We start from the raw sequence: 24,578 nt of genomic DNA on the forward strand, positions 1-24,578 counted from the left end.
GGTGAGAGTGCCTCTAATGAATACAGATGAATGAAATTGTTCATTCTGTGAAAAAATACCTAACTGTGAATCCCAGCTTGAATCATTAAGTTAAACACTGAAATTATCTCTGGGTGTGGCTTTTGGATCAGCCAGTTACAACAAGTCTCAGTTGACCTTCATTTTCATAGAAAGAAACGAGCAGTTTTTTTATATCTTCTTGGCTAAAAATATGATCCCATCTGAAAGTCTCGACTAATGTCACTGTCAGGACAGCCCTGGTGAGGCTCTCTGGTGCCATGTGTCTGAGCCCTTTAGCTAAAAAGTGGCACTTGTCAGGGCATTGAGCACCAGAATGGTTGGCATTGTCAGTTAGCTATGACAGAGTACCTAGGGAGAGTTAACCTAGGGTAAGTTGACTGAAATATAAGACCCATTTTAAATGTGGGTGGCGCCACATCATGGACTGAGGTCCTGGACCACTGTGAAAAGCCAACAGGTAGCTGAACAACAGCATTCATCTCTGCCTAGGATTGCTCTGGATGTGACATCTCCTGCACAACATGGACTTGTTCTTTAAAACTGTGAATCAAAATAAACACTTTCTTCCAGAAGGGACCTTTGTCAGTTATTCCGTCACAGCAACTGCATCAACTCAAGAAACTAAAGCAGTAAGTTGCTTGACTTTCACACTAGTGGCCCAGGTTCAAAAGAACCAAAACTAAGAATAAAAGAATAGAAAATCTGCATTTTTGTGTCCTCTGAGAAGTCTTGCAGCCCAGACACACACTGCACCTTCAGTGCCCCACGAAAGCTCAGCCAGAGCCACCTACTTGATAGGAACCACCATACTTAGATGAACTCCTGTGAACCCACCTCTTCTTCCCTTAATTAATTTTTTATCTTAAAAATGTTTTTAATTGAAATTAATATAATATAATATAATATATATATAAACTTGCTGAGTCTGTTTCTGTTGTTTGTGTGTATATTTGCTGTTGTTGTTGAAATGGGAGTGACAAAGAGCTATTTTTATTTATTTATTTATTTCCGTTTTTCAATTTTTATTAGGTATTTACTTCATTTACATTTCAAATGCTATCCCCAAAGTCCCCTATACCCGTCCCCCCAGGTCTCCTACCCACCCACTCTCCCTTCTTGGCCCTGGCCTTCCCCTGTACTGGGGCATATAAAGTTTGCAAGACCAAGGGGCCTCTCTTCCCAATGATGGCTGAATTTTTATTTTTCAAACAACAAACAAACAAATATACACTCAACACCAACAAAAGAAAACAAGTAACATTGCGTTTAAATGACACTGGAAGGACATTCTAGTCCACAGCAGAACATACTTGTCTTTGGGTTCTGCCAAACAGAAATACCTTTCTTCTTTGATGTAAGCCTGATGTAGCCATGGGTCTCAGGTGACACAGGGCATGGAACTATTGTTAAGTTTTCTTCTTTTGGCCAATGAAGCCCTCCGTCATATGAAAGACTCCCAGGTAGTTAGCTATAAGGATTCCTGTCTTGATTGGCAAGATGCTAAAAAGAACACAAGTGTAAACATCTTTGTTACCATCTGTGAAAACACCTTTGCTAGGAGGCTGAAGATGGTCACTTTTGTGGAGGAGTTGCACGTTCAAACACTCATCATAGAGGCGTGGGCCAAGAGGTCTCCTCCTCTGCTCATGACATTGGCTTGGCTTGTTTTGGTCTCCAAAACATCACCAGTTTAGAGTACTGTGTGTACTCTAAAGCACCTATTTTAGGGTGCTATGATTGTCAGCACACGTTTGGAATAGATGGATCTGGCTGGAAACTTGGTTCCAGCACTTTCAGTGACAGCGTAGGCAATACACCAGCTTATAGGCCTTCATGTCCTCAGGTAACAGCTGAGGACATCCTTCTGCCTAAGGTCACTGTGAGGACGAGATGCAATAGATCCTCCTGCTGTGGGCCACCTGACCTAAGATGTTTATCTCTCCCATACCATCTGTGCCTGGGAAGACTCATAGACACCCCTGACCACCACGCCACACTCTGCCTCTGTTGACCTTGAGACTCACATTGCAGACTGCGTAAAGTGACAAGCAGATACAGAAAACCTAAGAGTTTTTTTCTAGGGCTGGGGTGAGGCCTCCAGGTACTGTGTGTCCTCCCCAGCTTCAGCACTGGTTAATTGTTAACATATTGGAGAGTTTTCCATCAGTGTTATAAACCTCCATTTGTTCCTCAGTGTCCAGGCTGATCTGAGATTCACCCTTCTGGCTTAATTTTTATGTATAATACTCAGGACCCTCAGGATAGGAGCCAAGTTATGAGGCACCCTGATCCCCTACCCTACTTCTTCATTCCCTTTTGTTCTCTCACCTTACATCTACTCCTGAGAAGACAATTCCTATCATGATAGGGGTTTCTTTGTGTCTTATTATTTTGTGTAATCCTGGATTTTTGAATGGGAATGCTGAATTACTCACACTGCTCTCTATACATTGTTTGAAGGACTCCTTGATAATTTCTTTCATTGAGCTGGTTTGTCTTTCCTCTTATTCTCCAGAATGGTCTTGTACTTTCCCAAAACATGGCCCAGAATGGGTATGCCATTAAAGAAATATGATTTTCACAATTATTCAGAGCAAAAAAGGAGAAGCTTCATGTTCTTAAAGTTGGCTTTGTCATAGCACAATCTGCTATTATGCAAGAAATAACCCATTGTGCTGTGGAAATACATACCTTCCAATAACCAGACATTATGCTAATCTCTATGCACTGCAAAACATGGTCAGTAATTTGTGGATAAGAAAACCGAGGCCAGGAGAACACAGGACATGTAAAAATTACAGGCTTGATAAAGTGCAGGGTCATAACCCTGGGTTTCAAATTGCTACTTAAAGACTCCCTGTGCTATCTCCCACAGTCCCTGTCAGCCACAGAGAAAGTATGGGAAAGGGAAAGGATGGAAAAATGACTCCTGTTTCATTGCATAAAGTAGATAAAATTAACTAATGGTAAAGGTACGTCTGTGGCTGTCAGCCATATGAGAATTTAAAGAATAATGCCTATACTCAAACAGTCGAAGAACCACCACTGTCATAAGGAGTAAAGCTGGGGACAGAGCAGGTGGACTAAGATAGAATTACCAAGACAGAGGAAAGACACATTTATCTCAACAGAAAATGGTGGCTGGTCGTAGAGTGTGCTCCTTGTAAAGGTGCAGACCCTGTGAGGAGAGGCACAGACATATGGAGCAACACTGAAACTGAACTGAGAGACTGGGATGAGCAGTGGACCTGGACACTCAACAGTAGCCTGCTCCCAGGCCAGCGTGCCCAAGCGGCTACTGCTGAACTTCAGAAATGAAGTTCAGTTTGAACATAGGGGTGGGGTTGAGAATGATTCTCCCTTTTCCTTCCTTCCTTCCTTCCTTCCTTCCTTCCTTCCTTCCTTCCTTCCTTCCTTCCTCCTCCCTCCCTCCCTCCTTCTTTCCTCCACTCCCACCCCTTCCTTCCTCCTTTTCCTTCCTTCCATTCTTGCACATGTACGCGCGCGTGTGTGTGTGTGTGTGTGTGTGTGTGTGTAGAAGAACTGAGAACCTTGTGCATGCCAGGCAAGCTCTGTGCTACCCACCCATACTCAGCGATCCCCCCTTTTTTTGCATGATTTTAAGATTTTTGCTCTGAATTCTTTAGCTATTTATTGTTAAAAATTATTAGCAATTGCCAGTTTAACCAATACTTTAGATTCTTAAGGTGTGTAGCTGACTCTCTGGTACTGTACCTGTCATACAATCATCTCAAAATGTGTTTAAGAGCACCTTTACTAAAGCAACCAAACAACTTTTAAATCTGTCCAGATTCCGTTTTGTAAACCCGTTCCTTTTTGACAATTATAAAATGTTAAGATGCCAGAGAGGGTCTCTGAACTTGTAGTGGTGGTGGTGGGCGCAGAAATGGAATAAATTTGAAACTGTGCAATAAAGGGTCATAGAGATGAAAAAGAGTATGAAGAAGATTTTCTTTAAAAAAAAAAGTCCATTAATTTAACTAGTATTTGCTGACTGGTTCTTCCAAGTATGACCTGGACTAAACTGGGAACTGGCACATGAAGAGACATGGAAACTGATGCCATTACCTTTTTAAAAACACAATGAAGTATAAGAACTTGGGCATATACAAATATAGCTGCTCCTGGAGAATGGCATCTATGATTTTCCTAACTGCATATTCTGGATCCAGAATTGGTAACAGAGTAGGACACCTAAGGAAGAAGAAGAAGAAAAAAAAAAGACAAACCTCAAGTTAAAAGAAATCATTCCTTAAGATTAAGGGTAAAATTTATAAGATATGGTTGTTAGGCCTTTGCCCCTCTTAATTTCTAAATTTCTATATTTACTCATTTATTGTCAAAGTAGTACTAGAATGACTGGAATGTGAAATGGAAACTCATTGTAAATCAGTATATTCATGTTACAGATAATCATCCATGTAAAACTCATTGGAAGCAAACCGGTATCTGTGTCTGCTAGGGCCTGAACGTGTTCCCCAAGTTTGCATTTAAGGCTAATCTCCACATGATGGATCTGGATCAGGACCTGGGTCTTGGAAAGTAATTTAGGTCACGAGCATGGCACCTTTGTGAATGGGATTGGTGCCCTTATGAGAAGAGACACAGCATAGGTGGACTTTCTCTCTTTCCTTGGCAAGGAAAAGGAGAGATCCATTTTCCTTGGCAAACAAGATCTAACTAAAAAGAAGGGGGCTATGAACCTCTTTTCACCCTGGCTCCTGAACTTACAGCCTGTAGTGGGTAAGACCTTCATGTGGTTAATCCAGACGTGGTATTAAGGAATGTGATGGTTAATCAAGATATGTGGTATTCTTTTAAGGAATCTGAGAGCTGTTTTCCTTCAATGACTTCTAGTTTTTCTGGAGTCAGGGAATGGGTCTGAATGGCACTAGGTGGCAGAGAGCGACTATGGCCAAGACAGGAAACAGAGAAGCAGATCTGTGGCCACAGTATGGGTACTAATTGGTCACTGTCATCATTATCAATCAGGTCCTTAAACACACATGTGTCAGGGACAATTCTGAAACCACTTGTGTATCAGACAATATTTAGTAAAAGATCCAAGCAATTCAAAGAAAAGAATTGGATGGGCAGAGAGTAAATTTGAATACCTTTAAAATCAAAAGGTATACTTACTTAGTAGTGCAACCTTCAAACATTCCAGTTTTTATAAAGAATGGGCACACAATTGTAGTTTTGATCCCCCATTGTTTCTTGGCAAGTGTTTCGATAAACATAGATTCTGCAAATCCAAGGGCTGCGAATTTACTTGCACAATAGTCTGGAAGAGAGAGAGAGAGAAAGAGAGAGCTAAAGTGTTCAGGTCTGCCTGGTCTCCTTGCATTCTATACCATTGTGCAGTTCAGAGATTGCATTCTTTATGACTTGAAGTTTAATGACCACCTTGCACTGAGCAAGTTTCCTGGCTCCAGATCTTTCTAACAGCTCAGGTAATCATTGGTATCAGTTTTTAGCAGTTACATTGTGCTGGCTAGTTTTAAGTCAGTTTGACACAGCTAGAATTATCGAAATAATGCCTCTATAAGATGTGGCTGCAGGCTTGTCTGTAGAGTATTTTCTTAATTAGTGACTGATGTGGGAGGACCCAGCTCATTCTTGGGCTGGTGCTCCTGGGTTTTATAAGAAAGCAGGATGAGTGATCCATTAAGCAGTACCCCTCCATGTCCTCTGCATCAGCTCTTGCCTCCAGATTCCTTCCCTGTTTGAGTTCTTACCTTGAATTTCTTCCATGATAAAGACTGATGAGGAAGCCTAAGACAAACAAACTCTTCCCAAGTTGCTTTGGTCATGGTGTTTTTTCACAGCAATAGTAATCTTAACTAAGTCAACAGTATTTTAAAATGTGGAATGTACATTGTTTTTTATGCTATAATGAGAAGGCATCTTTAACAGATTAAAGAATGATATAAAATATAACTTATATATGCTCGGAGAAACAAAAAAATGTTATGTGACTTGTTTTATTGTGATCTAGTACCACATGCATATATTTCTGAGGTCTGTTTGTGTTGTAAAGCTTTTAAATGGCATTACATTAAGGTCACTTGTAATACAAATAGCAGCAGAGGATGTGGCAATCATTTCAAATGTTCTTTGTATGGGGAGGAATATGTAGCGAGTAGCATGGAGCATGGGCCACTGAAATAATACGCTAATGGACAAGTGGACTATGAGATGAGAAAGGCTGCTATGTACTCCACTAGACCATAATTTTACTTCTAAGTCAATGCTTTGTTGAGCCTGTGTCAACTGCTCTACAGGACAGAGGGTGGTCAGTCCTTATTTCAAATAAATTAACCTCATATAGTATAAATGCCTACAATAATACATAAAATAGCAAGTTACTTAAGGATTTAAGCAAGAAAGATCAATGTGGTTTGTGATACTTAGAAGTAAATGTTCTTCCAATCATAAATCTCAGTATAATGAAAAATAAATAATTCAATGGTTTAAACTGGTTTTAAATTGTCGCACTGACATTACCTGTACTTATGTGCAAAATTACTAGGAATTTCTTTAAAAGCTATGGCATTTGTCTTAGTTAAGGTTTCACTGCTATCAACAGACACCATGACCAAGGCAACTCTTAGAAGGACAACATTTAATTGGGAATGTCTTACGGGTTCAGAGGTTCTGTCCATTATCATCAAGGTGGGAGCATAGCACTATCCAGACAGTCACGGTACAGGAAGAGCTGAGAGTTCTACTTCTTCATCTGAAGGCTGCTAGGAGAAGACTGACTTCAAGGTAGCTAGGGTGAGGGTATAAAGCCCATGCTTTAAGTGACACACCTACTCCAACAAGGGCATACCTACTCCAATAAAGCCACACTTCCTAATAGTGCCACTCTTTGGACCAAGCTTATACAATCTGTTACAGTATTACTGGGAGGTGGTAGAGCTGTTAGGAGGAGAGGCCTGATGGAAGGAAGTCAGGAGGCAACTGGGAGTATGACATGGAGGAGAGACTGAGACTTAGGTCCTTCTACTGCCGTCTTTTATTTTTTTTCTCAACTGCCTCTGTCACATGCTCCTGCACGCTTTACTTTGGCCCAAAAGCAACGAAGCCACCAAACCATGAAGGAAAACCCTTAAAACTGAGAGCCAAATTAAACTCATCCTCCTTTCAAGGTGATTATCTCAAGTATTTTGTCTCAGTAGAGGTGGGGAGCTAGACTACCCGGTCCCATGAAGTGGGGCTGACTGTGGGAACTTCATGGTGTGATTCAGAAGCTATTAGAAGGATTTTTGTCAGACTCCAAAGCAGTAGAGCCACAGACTGAAGCCTCTTCAACTGTGAGCCAAATAAGTCCTTATTTATTTTGCCACAGTGGTAGGATCTGATATACACAATCATGTTAGCCAGATGCTGCAGGTGGCAGGAAGCAATTGATGCCCTCTTCATGATGTATAGACTACAGTGAATGATTTCAACTCTGTCTTCTACTTTGAGAGAAGGACAAAGGGCTTCTTACACCTTACTTCACTTGAAAATGTAGGGGGAAAGTGGCATTTTTGTCCATGCTGTGCACTGTTCTAAGTCACATTTGCGTTAAGAGAATGCCTGGGGGCGGGGGGGGGGAGCTGGAGAGATAGCTCAGAGGTTAAGAGCACTGACTATTCTTCCAGAGGTCCTGAGTTCAATTCCCAGCAACCACATGGTGGCTCACAATCATCTGTAATGGAACCCAATGCCCTCTTCTAGTGTGTCTGCAGAGAGTAACAGTGTATTCACATACATAAAACAAATAAATAAGGAGAGAGAGAGAGAGAGAGAGAGAGAGAGAGAACACCTGAATTCTGTGAATGAAAATGACTTGAGAAGGAATAGAACTAGGTAAGTTTATTTTTGCATATTTTGCATATTTTTGCGTATTTTGCAATGCTTTACTTTACATCCCTTTCCAAAGGGGCATTCATACCCATTCTGTTGTGAAGCAGCCACTATGAGTGACAAAAGCCGGGTTGCAAGTGTCAGGTTTGTCACTGTCAAGCCTCAGGGATGCTACACCAGGCAAGAGGATAGAGGGAGGAGAGGGAAGAGCAGGATCTAGAGATGCTTCTAGGCTCGTCTGAGTTGTGTGATAAAGTACTTCATATGGAGCCACTGATCCTGATAAGCAGACAGAACTCAGGACTTGCACAATCTGCATTCTCAACAGAGTCATAGTAAGTGGCTGTGATACAGAATACAAGAGCACACTATGGAAAATACCGAGGACTTTGACTTGTTTCTCAGTTATTGGTGTGGGATTCTTACCTCTAAAAATGGGGATATTATGTGAGAAGGAGAGAAGGAAGATGAACAATAGCTATGAATAACCATGCATGCTTTTCACACCCATGAGAAAGGGAACAGTGTGAGTCTCGGGCTGTATGAAATAGTGCCATTTGGGTAATAGGTAGTTCTGAGAACCTTAATCATATAACTGAGACACAAGGATACTAGGACACATTTTTTTTTTATTTACTTAAAATCTGTAGAAGGGCGTGATCAGCAATCTTTTTGGGCACAGAGATACATGATTACAATGCCAGCACTTAGGAAACCAAGACAGGAAGACTGTCTTAAAAGTCTAACCCTATCTCAACAAACCAAACCAAACCAAACCAAACCAAACCAAACCAAACCAAACCAAACCAAACCAAACCAAGCCAAGCCAAGCCAAGCCAAGCCAAGCCAAGCCAAGGCAAGCCAAACCAAACCAAACCAAACCAAACCAAACCACCAGAACACTAAAATCTTCAAACTACTCTTTCCTGTCCATTTGCTGGGTGAGTGTGATGACCTGCACACACTGTGGGAGGCAGGCTCCTGGAGTGCTGTTATTATGCAAGTCAAAGTTGTGAGAATTCTCTTACCTGACAGCCCATTTACTCCAATTAATCCAGCCGAACTTGAAATGCAAACCAAATGGCCGTGGTTGTTAGCAATCATGGCAGGCAGGAAGGCTTTATACATCTAAGGAGACCAACATGAAAGAAAAAGAAGCTTTTAATACCCAATAACACATTATGTGCCTTCCTCAGATGTGTAATGGCTACTGTGCTTGAAACTATTTTAAACAAATAAAATTATGTAAAATTATTTAAAGAATATTTTATATTAAGCCATTATCTTTTCATGAACTGTCAATAATATTAAAAACAATTTATCCAGATTAATGCTAAGTATAGCATATACATGCATGCATACATATACATACATACATACATTGGTAAAATCATAATCAGTGTGGTACAGGAAGATTTTAGTTGCAACACTCACAATCCGAAAACCCATAAGGACTTATGGACACCATTGTTTAGACACATACTGTGTTTCCTTCCTTGGCTTAATAACAGATTTTCAAAATTTTCCTGAACATAGTTCACAAGACCCCCTGCTTCCATTAAGAAAGAACTATGTTTTAAAGCAATCGCTGCTTCTTTGAATGATAGCCTTTTAATGCCAGTTCATTAAATAAAGTATGGTTTTGGGGTAGTAGGTGTTTAAGCTGTGTCTCAGTCATGCAGAATGTCTTAATTTTTTTTTTTTTAAATTGGGAACCTGGAGAAGATGATATAGGAAGAACAATGAACTCCTGAGGAGGATATCTTGGGCAATGGGCAGAGATTTATCATAGATTCAGACAAAGAGGTTAATAAAATGGGTTCTAGGCTGGAGAAACAGCTCAGTGGATAAAAGTTTGGCAACTCTCTCCACACACACACACACACACACACACACACCACCACCACCACCACCACCACCAAAGCTAACAGCTATAATAAAAGAAATAAATAAAAGAAGCCTCTTAAAAAAAAAAAAAACCCTACCTCTTCACTCAACTGCTTTGTGCTGTTTCATAGAGAGAGGTAGAAAATCAAAATGAAGAAGACAGAGAACACCCTAAGAAGGTTCCTGTGTCCAGGATCCAGTGACCCCGCTGTGACTCTGCTGTGAGAGCTGGAGCCCAGGGGTCAGGCAGTTTTTTGAGCCTCTGGCAATTTAGTTACATGCCCTCCATTGCGTTACACACAGAAAAAAGTGAATAGACAATACAGGAGAGGATGCCAGGGGCCAAGGAAATAATAATGTTGAAGGGAAAACTAGCAGAGGAAGAGAAGGGAGACTAGGGCAAAATAGACATGAGAACCACAGGAGGAGACACCGAGGAGGACTAACCTATTCATTACCTATAATGGTAAAAGTAAACTCATGAAACATATTCACACACGCACGCACGCACACACACACACACACACACACACACACACACACAGATGTACATATGCACAAATATATATGCACACACATATTACACATTTGGGACAAGAGAAGTAATTCCAGTAGAGACACAGTAATTATTAACTTCTGGATCTTTCCATTTTTCTCCTAAAGATCATGCACGGCACCAAGAACACCAGGGGGACCACTATACCCTAGCAAAAGTGGAGATAGGAAGCAAAAACTCCAAATGTGTTTTAAAGCTTCTGACGGAGAGGTGGAAAAGGTGGGAGACGTATGGAGGGAGACCTGAAACCTTCTGCAAGTCCTCTCAAGCGAGAGAGCCTTGTATAGGGAGGCCAAGCTGTGCACAGCACTGAAACCAACTGGACAGCAAACGGAGAGGCAGGAAGGGATACGTTAATGGGGAGAAGAGAGGACAACTGAGAGGACAAACCCAAAGCTAAACTGGGATACAGCTCAGTGGTTCAACACTCATACAGACTGTGTAATGACTGTGTGGATTCCTAATCTTCCCCCCCCCCCCCATGATTAAGATGTGTGTATTTTATTTAGAGATCGATAATATTGCTAAAGAGTGAGAGAAAAATACTTTAGAATGCCAGAGTAAGTTTGCATTTAGTATGAGAATTAAAAAAAAAATCACCCATAAATGTGCTTTGAAATTGACATCAAATGACTTTTCCATGAGGTCATCTGGGCAGTCGAGGAAATGTCTGCCTGTTACAATGCCGGCATTGTTGATGAGGATAGAGACATCACCAACTTCTTTCTTAACCTGGATTGAATAAGAAGAGTGCCACCATCAAACTAGTAATTCTGTATGCAGTCTCTTTCCCAACAGTTAAATATTCCTGACCTTACCTCAGGCTGGATTTGTGTGCTCTTTGCAGAGTTCTCACTGCACTAAGCTCAACGCTCTACACTTTATTCTCCTCTCCCCAGTACAGAGGTTAATGTTGGAAGGCCACTTTCCTTCTCCACTTGAACCCATCTTGCTGCCTACGCCTCATCATCATGTTTTAGGTTTTGCATTGGTAACATCATTTCAGTCAAGTGACAGACATAAAAGAACAGCTTTATTATAACCAAACAGCATACAGACCCCATCCTGGCATATACAGAAATAGGGAGAATGCAGGAGCCAATGGGGAAAATGATAACATATACTTTAAACACAAGGCAGATTAGAATCTGCCTGTCTTATTTTCCTCAACAGACCGGTTTTCTCCTCTCCACCTTAAAAATTTAGGAACAAGATCTATGAGTCATGTTTGTTGTTGAAATGCCAGCTTGAAAAGGCATGTGATCGCTGTTTCTTTAGAACAAAGGGCTCCAGGTGACACAGTGGTCCCTTTGCCTCTAACAAGCCTTCAGTTAGTCATCTTGGCTCCTTGTGGGCACAAGCCTTTCCAGGATGATGACAAGGCTGGTACTGTTCCTATGTTCTCCTTTGTGTTCTGAATTCCAACAGAGCAATTTAGATTACACAGTATCAGTAACATACACCATTTAGAAAGGGCCATCCATAGTAGTTATCAATTGTTCATAAATAATGTTCACAACAGTTCCTCTTGTATCTTTAGCTGTCAGTGAGTGTGCCTGCATGTGCATGCCTGTGTGTATGTGTGTGTGTACTCATGTATGTTTGTACATGTGTGTATGAGTATGTGAGTATATGTGGATGTATGTTCATATGGGTGTGGATGTATGTGTGTGAACATGTGTGTGCATGCATGTGTGTGTTTGTGTGTATATATATGTTGGTGCACCTGAAAGAACGGATAATGTAAAGTTCATCACAGCAGCACAGAATGGTATTGGTGAGGTATTCTTCTGTATCACTATGGAAGGTGGAAGCTGCGGTTGTAGAGAGCCTGGGTTCAGATCAGGTGACATAGCTGTGCCAGTTTTCACTGAAAAAAATCTAAATACACATCTGCTTTGGAAAGAGGCTAGTTGTTCATCAAATTCAACTTGATTAGCAAGGAGAGTAGCAATAAGAATAGAAATCAGATTGCCCAATAAAGGGGTATATGTCAATAACTTCAGAAAGAGATTTGGTATAGAAACAGGAACCTGCGGTAAGGCCCTGGCCTGTCAAGTATGCTAGTATCTTATTGTAGAACTCTAGGATAGCCAGTGCGGATTTCCCAATAGTTCAGGTTTCCCATTTCCGACCTATGTGAGGTAGCAGGCAGCAAGAACATCTGTTTCTGCCAGTTACTAGGTACTGCATGATTTTGGAAATCATCAGGAATTAGTAACCAGTTTTAGGAAAATTGTAGACGCTACAAATTAAATTCAAGAGGAGAGCCTTACTTCCTTCAATTTAAGAAGATGCTGTTCAGGCATAGATATGAAAATCCAAACTGATTGTCATTAAATACATAACTAGGATCCTTAAATGTCATATCAGGATAAAGGAAAGCTCCATAGTCCCAGTTTGTTCATATCCTACTGTTCAAAATAACTTGTCACCTAGATGGACCACAGGCTTCCTAAACTCATGACTAAGCTATCACCCTGGGATACAAGCCCTCAAAGCCACTCAAGACTAGATGAGAGACGACTCTTAAGTATCACTTCAAAAATTTTCTCCACGGTCAATCTCCTGGGAGACATGCCTTAACAATTCTTATAGTTTCTTTCTCTCTAAAATAAGAAGTGGAATGGAGAATTTATAAGTAAAGTTGTTTCACCTAAATGCAGAAGAACACACTGCCGATACTCTTCAAGACCGTAAAGTGATAAAAAAAAAAAAAAATGAACAAGTTAGGAATATGACGTAGCAGACCATGTCAGAAGTCAACCACCCGGGACAGACATGGGTCCTAATTCAAGAGATATGGAAGTAATTATTTATAGAACATGATATTAGCTTGCCATTATGATAGAGGCCTACAGTGTCTGAGTATCGACTCATGATTGCTGAAGCCGGGCTAGAGAAGTTGTCTGTAGCTAGTGAAAGTCAACATGTGAATCAGCATGCCTCATAGGTAAACAGAAGCAGCTGGTCAGTTGGCTGTGCTTGGATTGTGATCCCAGAGTAAGCCTGGGTGCTTTTATCAGCTTTGGATCTTCAGACTGTATCAGGCAGCCTGTAATCGGAATTAATGGTAAAAGACGAGAACAAAACGATGGGAAGTAGAAAGGCTGTTGGAGCAAGCAGTCTTGGTTCTTCCCTTTTCACTAAATTCAGCAATACTATGTGCTCTAGTTGGTCGGGGAGAGTAGTGTGTGGGGTATGCATCCCAGGATGGGGATATTAGGAAACAGAAGTTTTTACGAGGGGTAAGACTTGATGAACTAACAGCCTGTCTGGAGTTTCAGCTTCCCGAACCTTTAAAAGTCCGTCTATGCTATTGTCAAAGAAGTATTTAGAGCAGTGATTCTCAGCTTTCCTAATGCTGTGACCCTTTAATACAGTTCCTCAGGTTGTGGTGACCCCGAACCATAAAATTATTTTGTTGCCACTTTATAACTGTAATCTTGCTACTGTAATAAAGTATAATGTAAATATATGATATTTAAATATGCAGGATATCTGATATTCAAACTCTATGAAAGGGTTAATATGTAGCAGAGGATGGCCTTGCCTGACAGCAACCTGAGAGGACGCCCTTGGTCCCGGGGAGGTTTGACACTCCAGAGTAGGGGAATGCCGGAGCAGTGGGGTGGGAGAAGGTGGGTGGGTCGGGGAGCACCCTCATATAGGCAAAATGGAGGGGGGAGGGCAGATGTGGGATGGGGGCTTGGTGCAGGGAGTAACCAGAAAATGGGATATCATTTGAGATATAAGCGAATGGAATGATAAATTAAAAAAAAAAAAGAAATAAAGAGTTGTTTAACTTCAAAGGGGTCATGACCCGAAGGTTGAGAACTACTGATTTAGAAGGTCTGGGTGTGAATTAATTCAGTTATAGAGCAAGTGTTTAGGAAGCACCAAGGCAGTGGGTTCGAGATGTACTACCACCAAAACCAAATAAATGATCTCAGGATGAGTAATTATTCTCTTATGATTATCTGTGAACATCACATACTCAAGTGGGAGATGTGGCAGGGTAGATATAGCCTATGGTCTAACTCCAAATAAACAGGTGCACAAATATTGTTTGATCTTGGGCAAAGCATTTGACATCTTTTTCTCACCCCTTAAAGAAGGGAGCTTCAACCTCTTGTTCCTTCTTCCACTGTACTGGTACAGTTAGCAGAGGGTGGGGGTGGGACCCAGAGCACAGGGTACCACACAAGAATCCAGCAACTCAAGTCCTGGCCATTCCTTTGTTAACTGTCATCTCTGTTGCTAAAGGAAACTACAGGCCCATACAGATTCACTGTTCTGTTTCCAAAGGAGAATAGTAATTTACCTTATGGTGCTATGATATGCTATATACAGGGTATTTTGCAAAACATTTTGCATACAATAAGAACGAAAAATTCCAAATTCCCATTCCGCCCAGATTATTTGTGAAGCAGAAGGATATTGAGGACAAGTGGAAGACCCTGAGACAGACAGGCCAATGAATAAAACGGGTGCATGCCAAAGTAATTGCATAGGATTCTCACAACCCACAAAAGCCAACGAGACTCCCTTGACGTACCTGATCAGCCACTTTGTACACTTCTTCCCTCCGGCTGCAGTCACAGGTGTAGGCATGCACTCTGGTGGCTCCTGCTTTCCCAGCTAACTGACGAGTCTCCTCGTTCGACTCTTTATTCACATCCCAGAGAACAAGCACCGCTCCCAGGCGGGCAAACTGCAAGGCTAAGAGCCTTCCGAGTCCACTCCCGGCACCTGTTATGAGCACTATCTCACCCGCAACGTTCTTCCGTGGCTTTGAGATGATATGAAAAAGTAGGGCCTCCAAAACACTCAACAGCGATTTTCCCAAGAAAACAAGCAAGTTCTTCGCTGATTCCAGGTTTTGAGACATGTTCTGGCGAACACCTTTAAAGCAAGAGAGTTTGTTCAGTTCCCCTTCTCTGAAGGAAAAATACTGGATGCTGATACTGAATTCAGGAGCAGGCAGGAAACACAGTGATGTATGATATCTGGTACAATGTCTACACACGGGCCCCAAGTTCCGTCAAGAGATGCATGCCAGCTGTGTGTCACACATAACAACGTTTGTTAATTGACAGCTGGAGCCACCTCACCCAAGTGTATGCCAAGGGGTGTGTGCCTGTATTTCTCTCTAGTTAACTTTTGCCTTACTATGTGAAGCTCAACCATGCTGTCACATCATGGTGTTCATGACATAACTCTTACGGTGTTATGCTTTTGTCTCCTTTTAGGTTTTTTTTTTCTTATTTGCACTACAATTCTTTCATTTAGTGGTGCGATTTAAGATTTGAAGGCTAGGGATTTAGCTCAGTGCAAGAGTACTCATCTAGCATGTGTGAAGCCCTGGCTTCTTTCTGATCCCCAATATTATGGCATCCCCAATATTATGGCAAATTTGAGATCTGAGACAAAAGGGGAAATTGTAAAATCCTATCTGCATAAAGTATTAGGGGAGTACGAACTGGTTTTCCATCGACGCCCTACTTCCCCTTTAACAGTTGATTTTACATCAGCACCCTAACTCCTTTCCCTAGGCTGAGGGTCCCATTCGGTCAGCTCCCCTTCACTTAGGAGATTTGGCGAGACAGTCTTGGTTACCTTTTCTGCCTCTGTGAAACCTGATGCAGTCTCCGATGTCCTTCTGGAGTTGATCTCCTCTTTTCCAGGCTTGGGTCTTAGGGCAGTTCTGTACATGAGATGGAAATGCTCTATGATTTATCATAGCTCTGGCTCACTTGAAGTGTCTCAGTTGTTACCAGTTTTGGTTTGGATTCATAGTGAAGAACACCAAAAAGGCACTGATGGGTTTTTGTGAAGGGCTAAAAAAAAGGCTTTCCTGAGCTGGCTGTTCCACTGAGAAGCTCAGGTGCAGGTATAGGTTTCCAGAGTTTGCTGGCTGGCTGAGGACCAACTAAATGCTTTTAATGATAGTGGGTGGTTCAGTCCATCTTTAGAAGGGTTTAGCGCATGAAAGTTGCTAGGGCCTAAACTAGTTTCTGGCTTATTCTACAAATAAGATTGACAAATGGAGAGAATGTATATGTGACCTGCTTGCTTAAGCAAGCATAAGGCTAGGTTGGTTGCATGTTATACTTATCAAGTATTAGCTTCAGTTGATTCTCTGTGCTCTGGGCCTGGGGCTTGGATCTCATAACCTAAACTGTTCTAGATGAAGAAACAGATCATCAGCAGATAGTTGAATTATCACAAGCAATAGTGTCATAACAGTGTCATGGGTGATGGGAGACTTGATCCAGATTAGGTCCTGCAAAGAAGAATGCTGGGGAACCACACTGCCAGTAAGGAGCAGCAGGGGCTTTGTGGGTCTCAAGGCAGGCTTCTTCTGCTCATCTGGGGCTTTCAGGGGGGCACTCACTAAGGTTCAGACTCAGATCTGTGGTTTAACTTTGGGCTTTACTATACTTTGGATGCAACAACTCAAATCCTTTGCTAACTTTGCTTTGATTTATTTCCAGAGTAACCTTTGGATGGTCTGGTCTCTGAGGCACTCTGTAATGATGCCTTGGAGGAGGACTCTACTCAATATGCAGTTATGGGGTACTTACCTGTAGCCCTCTCAGGGTTTGCTGTATGCTGGACTATGCACACAGCAAAGGGACACTCTGGCCACTTCCTACACAGCAGCATCTCACTTTCGTTAGCTTCCCTTTAGAAAACACACAGCAGGGGACCCAGCCAGGCCATGCTGTCCCCTCTCTGGCACAACATTATATGGCATCATACCAGAAGACAGAGCTCTCTGCTCAGTAGTCTCCCGCTCTGTGGAGGAATGTCAGCACGACGCAAACTCTAGAACCAGTCCCGGCTTTTTCCTCTCTTGGCAGATGTTTCCTATTTAGGAGTGTGGTAGCATGTAGTAGCTTCCATGCCAAATTTTGGGTTTCTTCTGCATGTAATCATACATGCAGCGAAGAGAGAGATTGTAGAGATGGGCTTAGGACGCTGCATCTGTCAGTGTCATACTTGGCAACTTTGATCAAAGTTATTTCATTGCTAGTGTCTCAGTATTCTCTAAGAAGCTAATGCTTGTGCAAACGCTACTGCACTGGGGGCTGCAGGAATGAGTACAAAGCAGCACATAGCCACTCCCAGTCTTAAATTAAGAAACAAAACTAGGCATCGGCCTGTATGCAGCCATCCTTAGGAACACAGGCTTGAGGAGAAATGTAGAAGAGCTTGCTGGATTTTAGTCACAATACCATCTCTTCATCTCCTCCCCAGTCTCCAGAAAGTGACATATCCAAAACATGAATTCATTGTTAGGTCTGTGGTCCATAGACAGCAGAATAACTCTCTAATGATGCCACAGGCATTCGTGGAAACAAACAATCAATATTCTCTGGCTATATCCTCTGAAGGTGATTTAATAATCACAGTGGAAAACAGAAAGTAAATCTATGTCTTCATTTTTATCTTAAGGATTCTTTGTTTAGGAAGATACAAGTATATTCCATTTCATCAGGCTGAAAACTCGGTATTATCCCCAATTCAAAAGCAGAGTTAACTGGGCACATAGTAAGCCCATGACACTTGCAGAGAGCAGATGGTGGTGGCAGATACACTGACAACCACAGCTTCTGCTGAAAGGAGTGGGTTAGAGGTTGCAGGGAGGAGGTTGTGAATGTACGGGGCCTGGGCAGAATACAGGGACCTTGCCTGGGCAGAATACAGGGACCAGGGCCATCCGGTAGGAATCCATTCCGCTCTCAAGCGGCCAGCATCCCACCCTTGGAGGCACAGACATCTGGATTTGCCCAGAACACTGCTCCACTCCCCTGCAGTGAAGACTTCCCCGCTGGCTGCTTGGCACTGGCTGCTTGATGTTGATCCCCAACTGCTGCTGAGGTTCCCCTGGGTTAAACTCTCCTGACTGGGACTGGGCATCTCTCTAGGAGCAGCCCTAGAATGTGGGATCTCCGCAACTCACCTCGCAGTTCCCTCTCCGACCCGGGTGGAGAAGCAGTCTTAGGCCTCAGGCAGCCAAGTCCCTGGTTAAGCAGCGAGGTTCAGATGTTTATCCCTGTGTAGGCTGGAGCCCAAGGAAGGGCTGGACTGTGATTCCCGCGGGGGGTGGGGCCTCGTGCAGGCGTCCTTTCTTGCAGAAGGTGGTAAGGATAGTGGAGACCGGACAGGACGTGTGCCCCAGAATTGCCCATCCCTTTAAAGTTTTCTCATGCCCAGGCTGGATGTAGGATTGTTAAAAGAGAATTTCCAGGTTGAAAAGGGCAGAGTCAACAGCAGGAGATTTCGTAACACCAGGTGCGCTCGCAAGCCCAACCAAGGTTTCACAGGGTTTAGGGACCAGGTTTTGCCCCAGATAACAGCAGCTCATGGCACAGATACGAAATTCTACAACACTGATTCTTTCACATGGAATCCAAAGTCTCAAGTGTCTGAAAGGGACGTGGGTGTGATCTTGGGATCTGTCAGGAGGTGGGTGGCTGGTGGCTGCTGGGGCGCTTGTGGCTCAGGCAGGTAGCCAAGGGAGAGTTTGTTTTAACAGAATGAAGTTGTGAAATCAAAATAGAATAAGTGTCAATGATGCACTATAACCTGCTTCTTCAATATTGCTTGTGCACAACCCCCACCCCAACAAAACACTGTTATAATAAAACAGCCAAGAAAACCAGCTAAGTTTGTAAAATGAGTGAGTGATCTCATGTGTCTCGCCACCAAAATGCTTATGATGGGTAGGGTTTCATGGGTGGCACCACACCGAACAGGAAATACCAGGGGCAATAACCAGCTCAGGTCTGGATGTACAGTGGGAAGGAGCAGAGCAGGGCTGTAAGGCCCACAGGAGTGGAGCCTTAGCCAAGTTTTATATGGGACAGGCTTGGGCAAGAAGAAAAAAGCCTGGAAAAGTAGGGGTGAGAAAGCCTTGAATATGTTTTCAGTGTTTAGAAGTTTTCCTGGCAAGGCTTGGACAGGTTTGGGCAGCTGTACTGTGGGACAAATGTATGAGCATTGCTAGGTTAGTCATCCTTAGGTTAGTCATGGAATAGAAGATCATTAATGATTGTATAGTGAGAAGTCCTCTCAGATGTCCTCAGCATCCATGAAAGAGAGCAGCCAGGCAGCCTGGAAGGAAGAAGTGAGTAGGCTGTAGGGGCTTGAGGTGCTGCAAAGGGAGAACGGACCAGGGTGTACAGGCAAGCAGCACCTAGGGGTGACAGTGGACTGAGGCTTGAAGAGAAACAGGCTGATGGACCTAGCTCACACAGCCCATCTTTGAGTTCAGATGGATGGACACTGGAAAACTCAAAGGCTAGCCACCCATCACTTCGGTGGCTCCTCTGAGCAGAACCCTGGTTTGTCATTCTGGCCAGACATTGGAAACAGACCTCATGGAAGAAATGGAGCATTATTAGAAATTTCAGCACTCCAAAATAGGGGTGTGGGCAATGTGGTGCATTGCATGCGTAGCTGACGCAGCTGGAGGCTTGCCATGTGAAGGCCGTGCTTCAGGCTCAGAGGCTCAGCTGCTACTCTGAGAGTTAAGGGAGGGTTCCTAAACAGAGTCCCACTGTAAGGGGAAAGAAATGGCAGTTGACGATGGAAAACATTTCATGGACAACTGACATACGACAGCATGGCTCAGCACAGTTTGAGTGTCTTGGATTGTATGAATACACACTCAGAGGATTGTTTCCTGTCATACTGACAACTATTTTGAGAAAGGAGAGTGCGTTCGTATTGCAATATAGGGTGTCAGTTATGTAATTCTCAAGCAGATACATATAGATACACATGAACACGTACAGACACACAGACACACACACACAGATGCACACACACGGACACACACACAGACACACAGACACAGACAGACACAGATAGACAGACAGACAGACAGACACACACACATACACACACACACACACACACACACACACACACACACACACACACACACATACACACTCATGACCCCCCAAANCACACACACACACACACACACACACACATACACACTCATGACCCCCCAAACTTAAGACCTGAAAGTTGTATGCCCTCTGACTCAATTCTTTCCAAAGAATCAGGTATTATTTGTTGGTTTCCAGAAGAGAAAGTGGGTGACAGGGAGTCAGAGATGGAAAAAAGACTTTTTTCATTAAATCCTTGCATCTATTAACCTTGTCAGGAAATAAGTATATTAGGAAAAATCTTTGATTATTCATTTCTAAGAATTATCTGCAAATGGGTAGTCTCTAGATGGTTCTGTAAAGTCAAGGTGTTCAAAGGTATGGAAAATACTCTTCACAAAATATAAATTTTATAGACAATAGAAGGTGAGGTATATGCTATGATTACTTGTCTAATGAAGAGCTATCGGCATTAAAGCAATGGCGAATGATGTAGCAAGCTTAATAATACCTTTGCTTATTGAAGCGATGTCATTTTGATTGATTTTTACTGTCTGCCTGGGCTTTTGTCTGCATTTGTCAAAAGTTTCATTTGCATCCATTTTTATTTCACAATAAAATTACTCCGAGGACGCACATGTGATACTCTCTTTTCAGAGGGTGAACTGCCCATGTGCGTTTAGACCCTGCTTTCCCTCCATTGAGATGAAACAAAACCCATAACAGGTGGTTAAATACATAGAAGTGCTCGGTAAAAAGGGCTCCCAGAGAGAGCTGCCTGGAGACTGGAAACTAATCGATCCCATTTCCAGAAACCAGGTAAAAGAGACTAAAGCCAAAACACACTGGGAAGGCGTGGTAGAGATGACACATCCTTCCTTACAGAAACTCAAAGAACCAGATTTAGTAAGAAGTACAAAGGATGGAAGTTGGACATGGGGCACAGAGATGAAGTAAAGAATGTCAGGAGGACGAACAACTAGTGGATTATTCTAGTGAAATGTAGGAGACTGTTTTCTAAATTGGGCTAGGCAGGACAGAAACCACATGTAAATACCTAAACCACACAAACTTCTCCACAGCCAGAAAACAAGAAAAGCAATATATGAGCAGACTAGTAGAAGATGATCACAATAGTAATGCTTAGGAAAAATGGATAGAGAAATTACAGGCAATTCAGACAAACAGGAAGAACAGAAAGCTTTCCCAAAGGTGCTAAATGTCACTGGTACCCAGAAAAAGTCAGTTGAAAGGATTGACTCCTCTCTGCCTCCAGCTACCAATATGCACATATCAAAACATTAGATGAGAAAACAATCCTGGTGTGTGATCTGGTGTCCTGTGTGAATGACAGTTGTCAATACTTATGTCTGTTGTCTGTTATTTTGCATCTTGGACTCAATTGCTAAGCATAAAAAAATTTCCAACAAGGCTTGTATGGGAAAGCTAACAAGCTAGAAACCACGTAGATACCTCTGCTTCACTCACTGTGGTACAATCAGGTAATAGAGCTCTGTGGGTGACACTACACTTCTTGGCAGGGGAATCTCTAAAGTGTTAAGAAAAAAGGCATAGAATCATACCATCAAGCCAGTTCCATGATTACTTTATTTGTGCCAGTGAACACTTGCTTTTTTATGTTTAATATGCACGGAGAGGCACAGAGCATTGCATCCTGAAGGAGTCTTTACATTCTTCATGGTTATTCCCCAAAGGGAAACAGATTGAGTGTGGGGAGTGGATGGTCGCTTCCTACGTTTTAATATTTGCTTCTTTGATGTTTGGTATTTTTAAAAAAGTCATTGGTTAGTTTGTGGTACTAAAAACAATAGTAAGTTAAACACATAAACCTTATATTTAAAAAGACTCATCTTAAAAAATATATCCACAGGGAAATACTTTATAAAATAGTGAAAGAAATACAGCCACCAGCTGATATATTTTATTGAAGTACATTGTAGTGGATGCAGGGGATAAAAAAAAAAAACCAACCCCCCAAAAAAAACAAACAAAAAAAACCTTTCCAATAACTGATTAGAAAAAAAATCCATTTTGCTTGAGGTAGGACAAGAGGAGAACTCTGCTGGCTGGATCCAGAGTGAATCACAGGCACATCTGACCTGTGCAAGATGGACAAACAGTGTGTGTGAGTCACCAGGGGCTGAGTGGGTGGGGGAGAGTCAGTGCATGGCAAAGAGATGAAGACATTTCGGAAAACTGAGACCAGAGGAAGGCAGCGATAGGGACAGGCACATGACTGGACGTCACGAAGAATCCGTTTCTCAGGATGGCTGGGCAGGAAGCCAGGCATTCATTCCACCTGACTCCAACACAAAAGGACGGATTGTTGTGTGGTGGTTCTCGCTCCTCTATTTATTTCAAGATCATTATCACTGCTAACAATTTCCCCCCTGAGTAATTGCAGTGTGAATGGCATGGTAATGAATTTATGCGGATTTGACCTAGATTGCTGTATTTGAAGCATGTTGGATGATAATTCAGACAGAGCCAGTGTCCCATGGCCCAGTTTCCCCCCTCTTCATTTTTCTTTTTCTCTTTCTTTCTTTCTTTCTTTCTTTCTTTCTTTCTTTCTTTCTTTCTTTCTTTCTTTCTTTCTTTCTTTCTTTCTTTCTTTCTTCTGTGATTTCTTTTCTGTTCCCTTTGGATTCTTTGATCAGTGGAAATGCTACTAACAAAGGGCATTGGCTCTTGGTATTGGTTATGGAAAGAATTATCAGAGAATATGCGATCAGGGAGAGGAACAGGACGGTCTGTTCCCTGTGTCTGCCTTCCTTGGTTTTATTGCGCTGTAACTGAAAAGCTTGTGCATTTTAGGCACCTAGCCTGAGGATTAGTATGTTGTGCAGCTCAAGTTAAGTCCTTGACTCAAGTTAATTCAAGTTAATACCTTGGCCAAGAAATTCTGACGCAGTCTTTTAAAACCATAGTTTGGATTAAAATGTATTGGGTACTAGAAATTAATATATAAAGATTCAGACCCTTAATGCATGTGATGACTTCAAGGATAGATAGCTTTGCCCATTTTACTTTTTCACTTATATCTGAGATGAGAAGCTTCTTCAACGTGTCTCTGTGTGACTGTCCCTCAGCACCCCCATTTGATGTGTCTTTCCGTGGCTCTCCCTCAGCACCCCCATTTGGTGTGTCTCTCCATGACTGTCCCTCAGCANCCCCATCTGATGCGTCTCTCCCTCAGCATCCCCATTTGATGGGCCTCTCCATGGCTGTCTCTCAGCATCCCCCATTTGATGTGCTTCTCCATGGCTTTCCCTCAGCATCCCCTACTTGTTGTGTCTCTCGATGGTTATCCTCATGGCTGCCATTCAACCCTCTGACAGTCTGAACTTCTCAGGCTTCTCATTTCCTATGGATACATTTGAGTCTATCCTCTTTAATTTTACAGGTTGCTCAGATTGAACCTCTCTTTAGAAGGAAAATTAATTGCTACATTCAGGTTTTGGAGGTATGTGGAGGAGGTACTTTGAACTTTTATGAAAGGGCAGGAATAATGGCTTAATTAGAAGATAAGACTTGAACACACAGTCCCCCAGCTTCTCTCATCCAGTGACCATCATCATGTGAGAATATGATGAAATCACCTCACCAGATGCTAGTGATTTCCCAGTCACCAGACTTGGAAGAAAGACATTTATTCTTTCTTCATCTTACCAGGTATGTGGTATTCTGCAACAGTGGCAGAAGACGTGTGGAGACACACCTGGGAAAACTGTATGTCTTCCCCATCACCTCCTAACAAGCACCACTTTTAACTGGGCTTAATTCCCTGGTGTTTTCATTTGTTAATTTATTTATAAGCCCATTATATTTAAGTCTTAAGATATACATAATTTTCAGATTTAATACCAGAAGACTTTCTCCAAACATGTAGCCATCCCTATAGTCAAATTAGAAGTCAGTTTTCAAACACATTTGATGTTTTTCAGTAGCACAAGGTTATTCTGGGAGTCTCCAAGCAGGGCACACTGGGATGATAGTTGACTTCTCCATCGAACAATTTGGGACACAAATAGAGATGGTTAAGGACTACAGGATGGGGTAATATTAAAAGAGTTAAAGGACGTTAAGAAAAATGGTTCCATGGTCTTTAAATGTGTCCTCCTCCTCCAACAGGTCTGCTTGAGAAAGGCCTGAGGTCGCCTGCCTTCCATGCAGCTCTGCATCTATACCTCTTTTCAGCCTCAGCCTCATTTCCCCTTACAGAGTGTGAAGGACTCTTGGGTAATCCACCCAGCCAAGAAGTTAGCAAAAGCCAAACCAAAACGAGCTGTGGTGCAAAGGGCTAACAT

At 42.4% G+C, this 24,578-nt stretch overlaps 1 protein-coding gene across 1 annotated transcript; it reads right to left on the reverse strand.

The window, feature by feature from the left end:
• Positions 1 to 1,301: 1,301 nt before the first annotated feature.
• Sdr16c5 (short chain dehydrogenase/reductase family 16C member 5) lies at positions 1,302 to 18,437 on the reverse strand. The gene is made up of 7 exons (XM_021222412.1): positions 18,312 to 18,437; positions 14,901 to 15,247; positions 10,943 to 11,074; positions 8,928 to 9,027; positions 5,182 to 5,326; positions 4,111 to 4,236; positions 1,302 to 1,521 (listed from the first exon to the last, which is right to left on the reverse strand). The coding sequence occupies exons 2-7, from the start codon at positions 15,231 to 15,233 to the stop codon at positions 1,428 to 1,430; spliced, it is 930 nt and encodes a 309-aa protein (XP_021078071.1). The 5' UTR covers positions 15,234 to 15,247; positions 18,312 to 18,437; the 3' UTR covers positions 1,302 to 1,427.
• Between the last annotated feature and the right edge of the window lie 6,141 nt (positions 18,438 to 24,578).

The sequence above is a fragment of the Mus pahari genome, chromosome 22 (assembly GCF_900095145.1).
Source record: "Mus pahari chromosome 22, PAHARI_EIJ_v1.1, whole genome shotgun sequence".
NCBI lineage: Eukaryota > Metazoa > Chordata > Mammalia > Rodentia > Muridae > Mus > Mus pahari.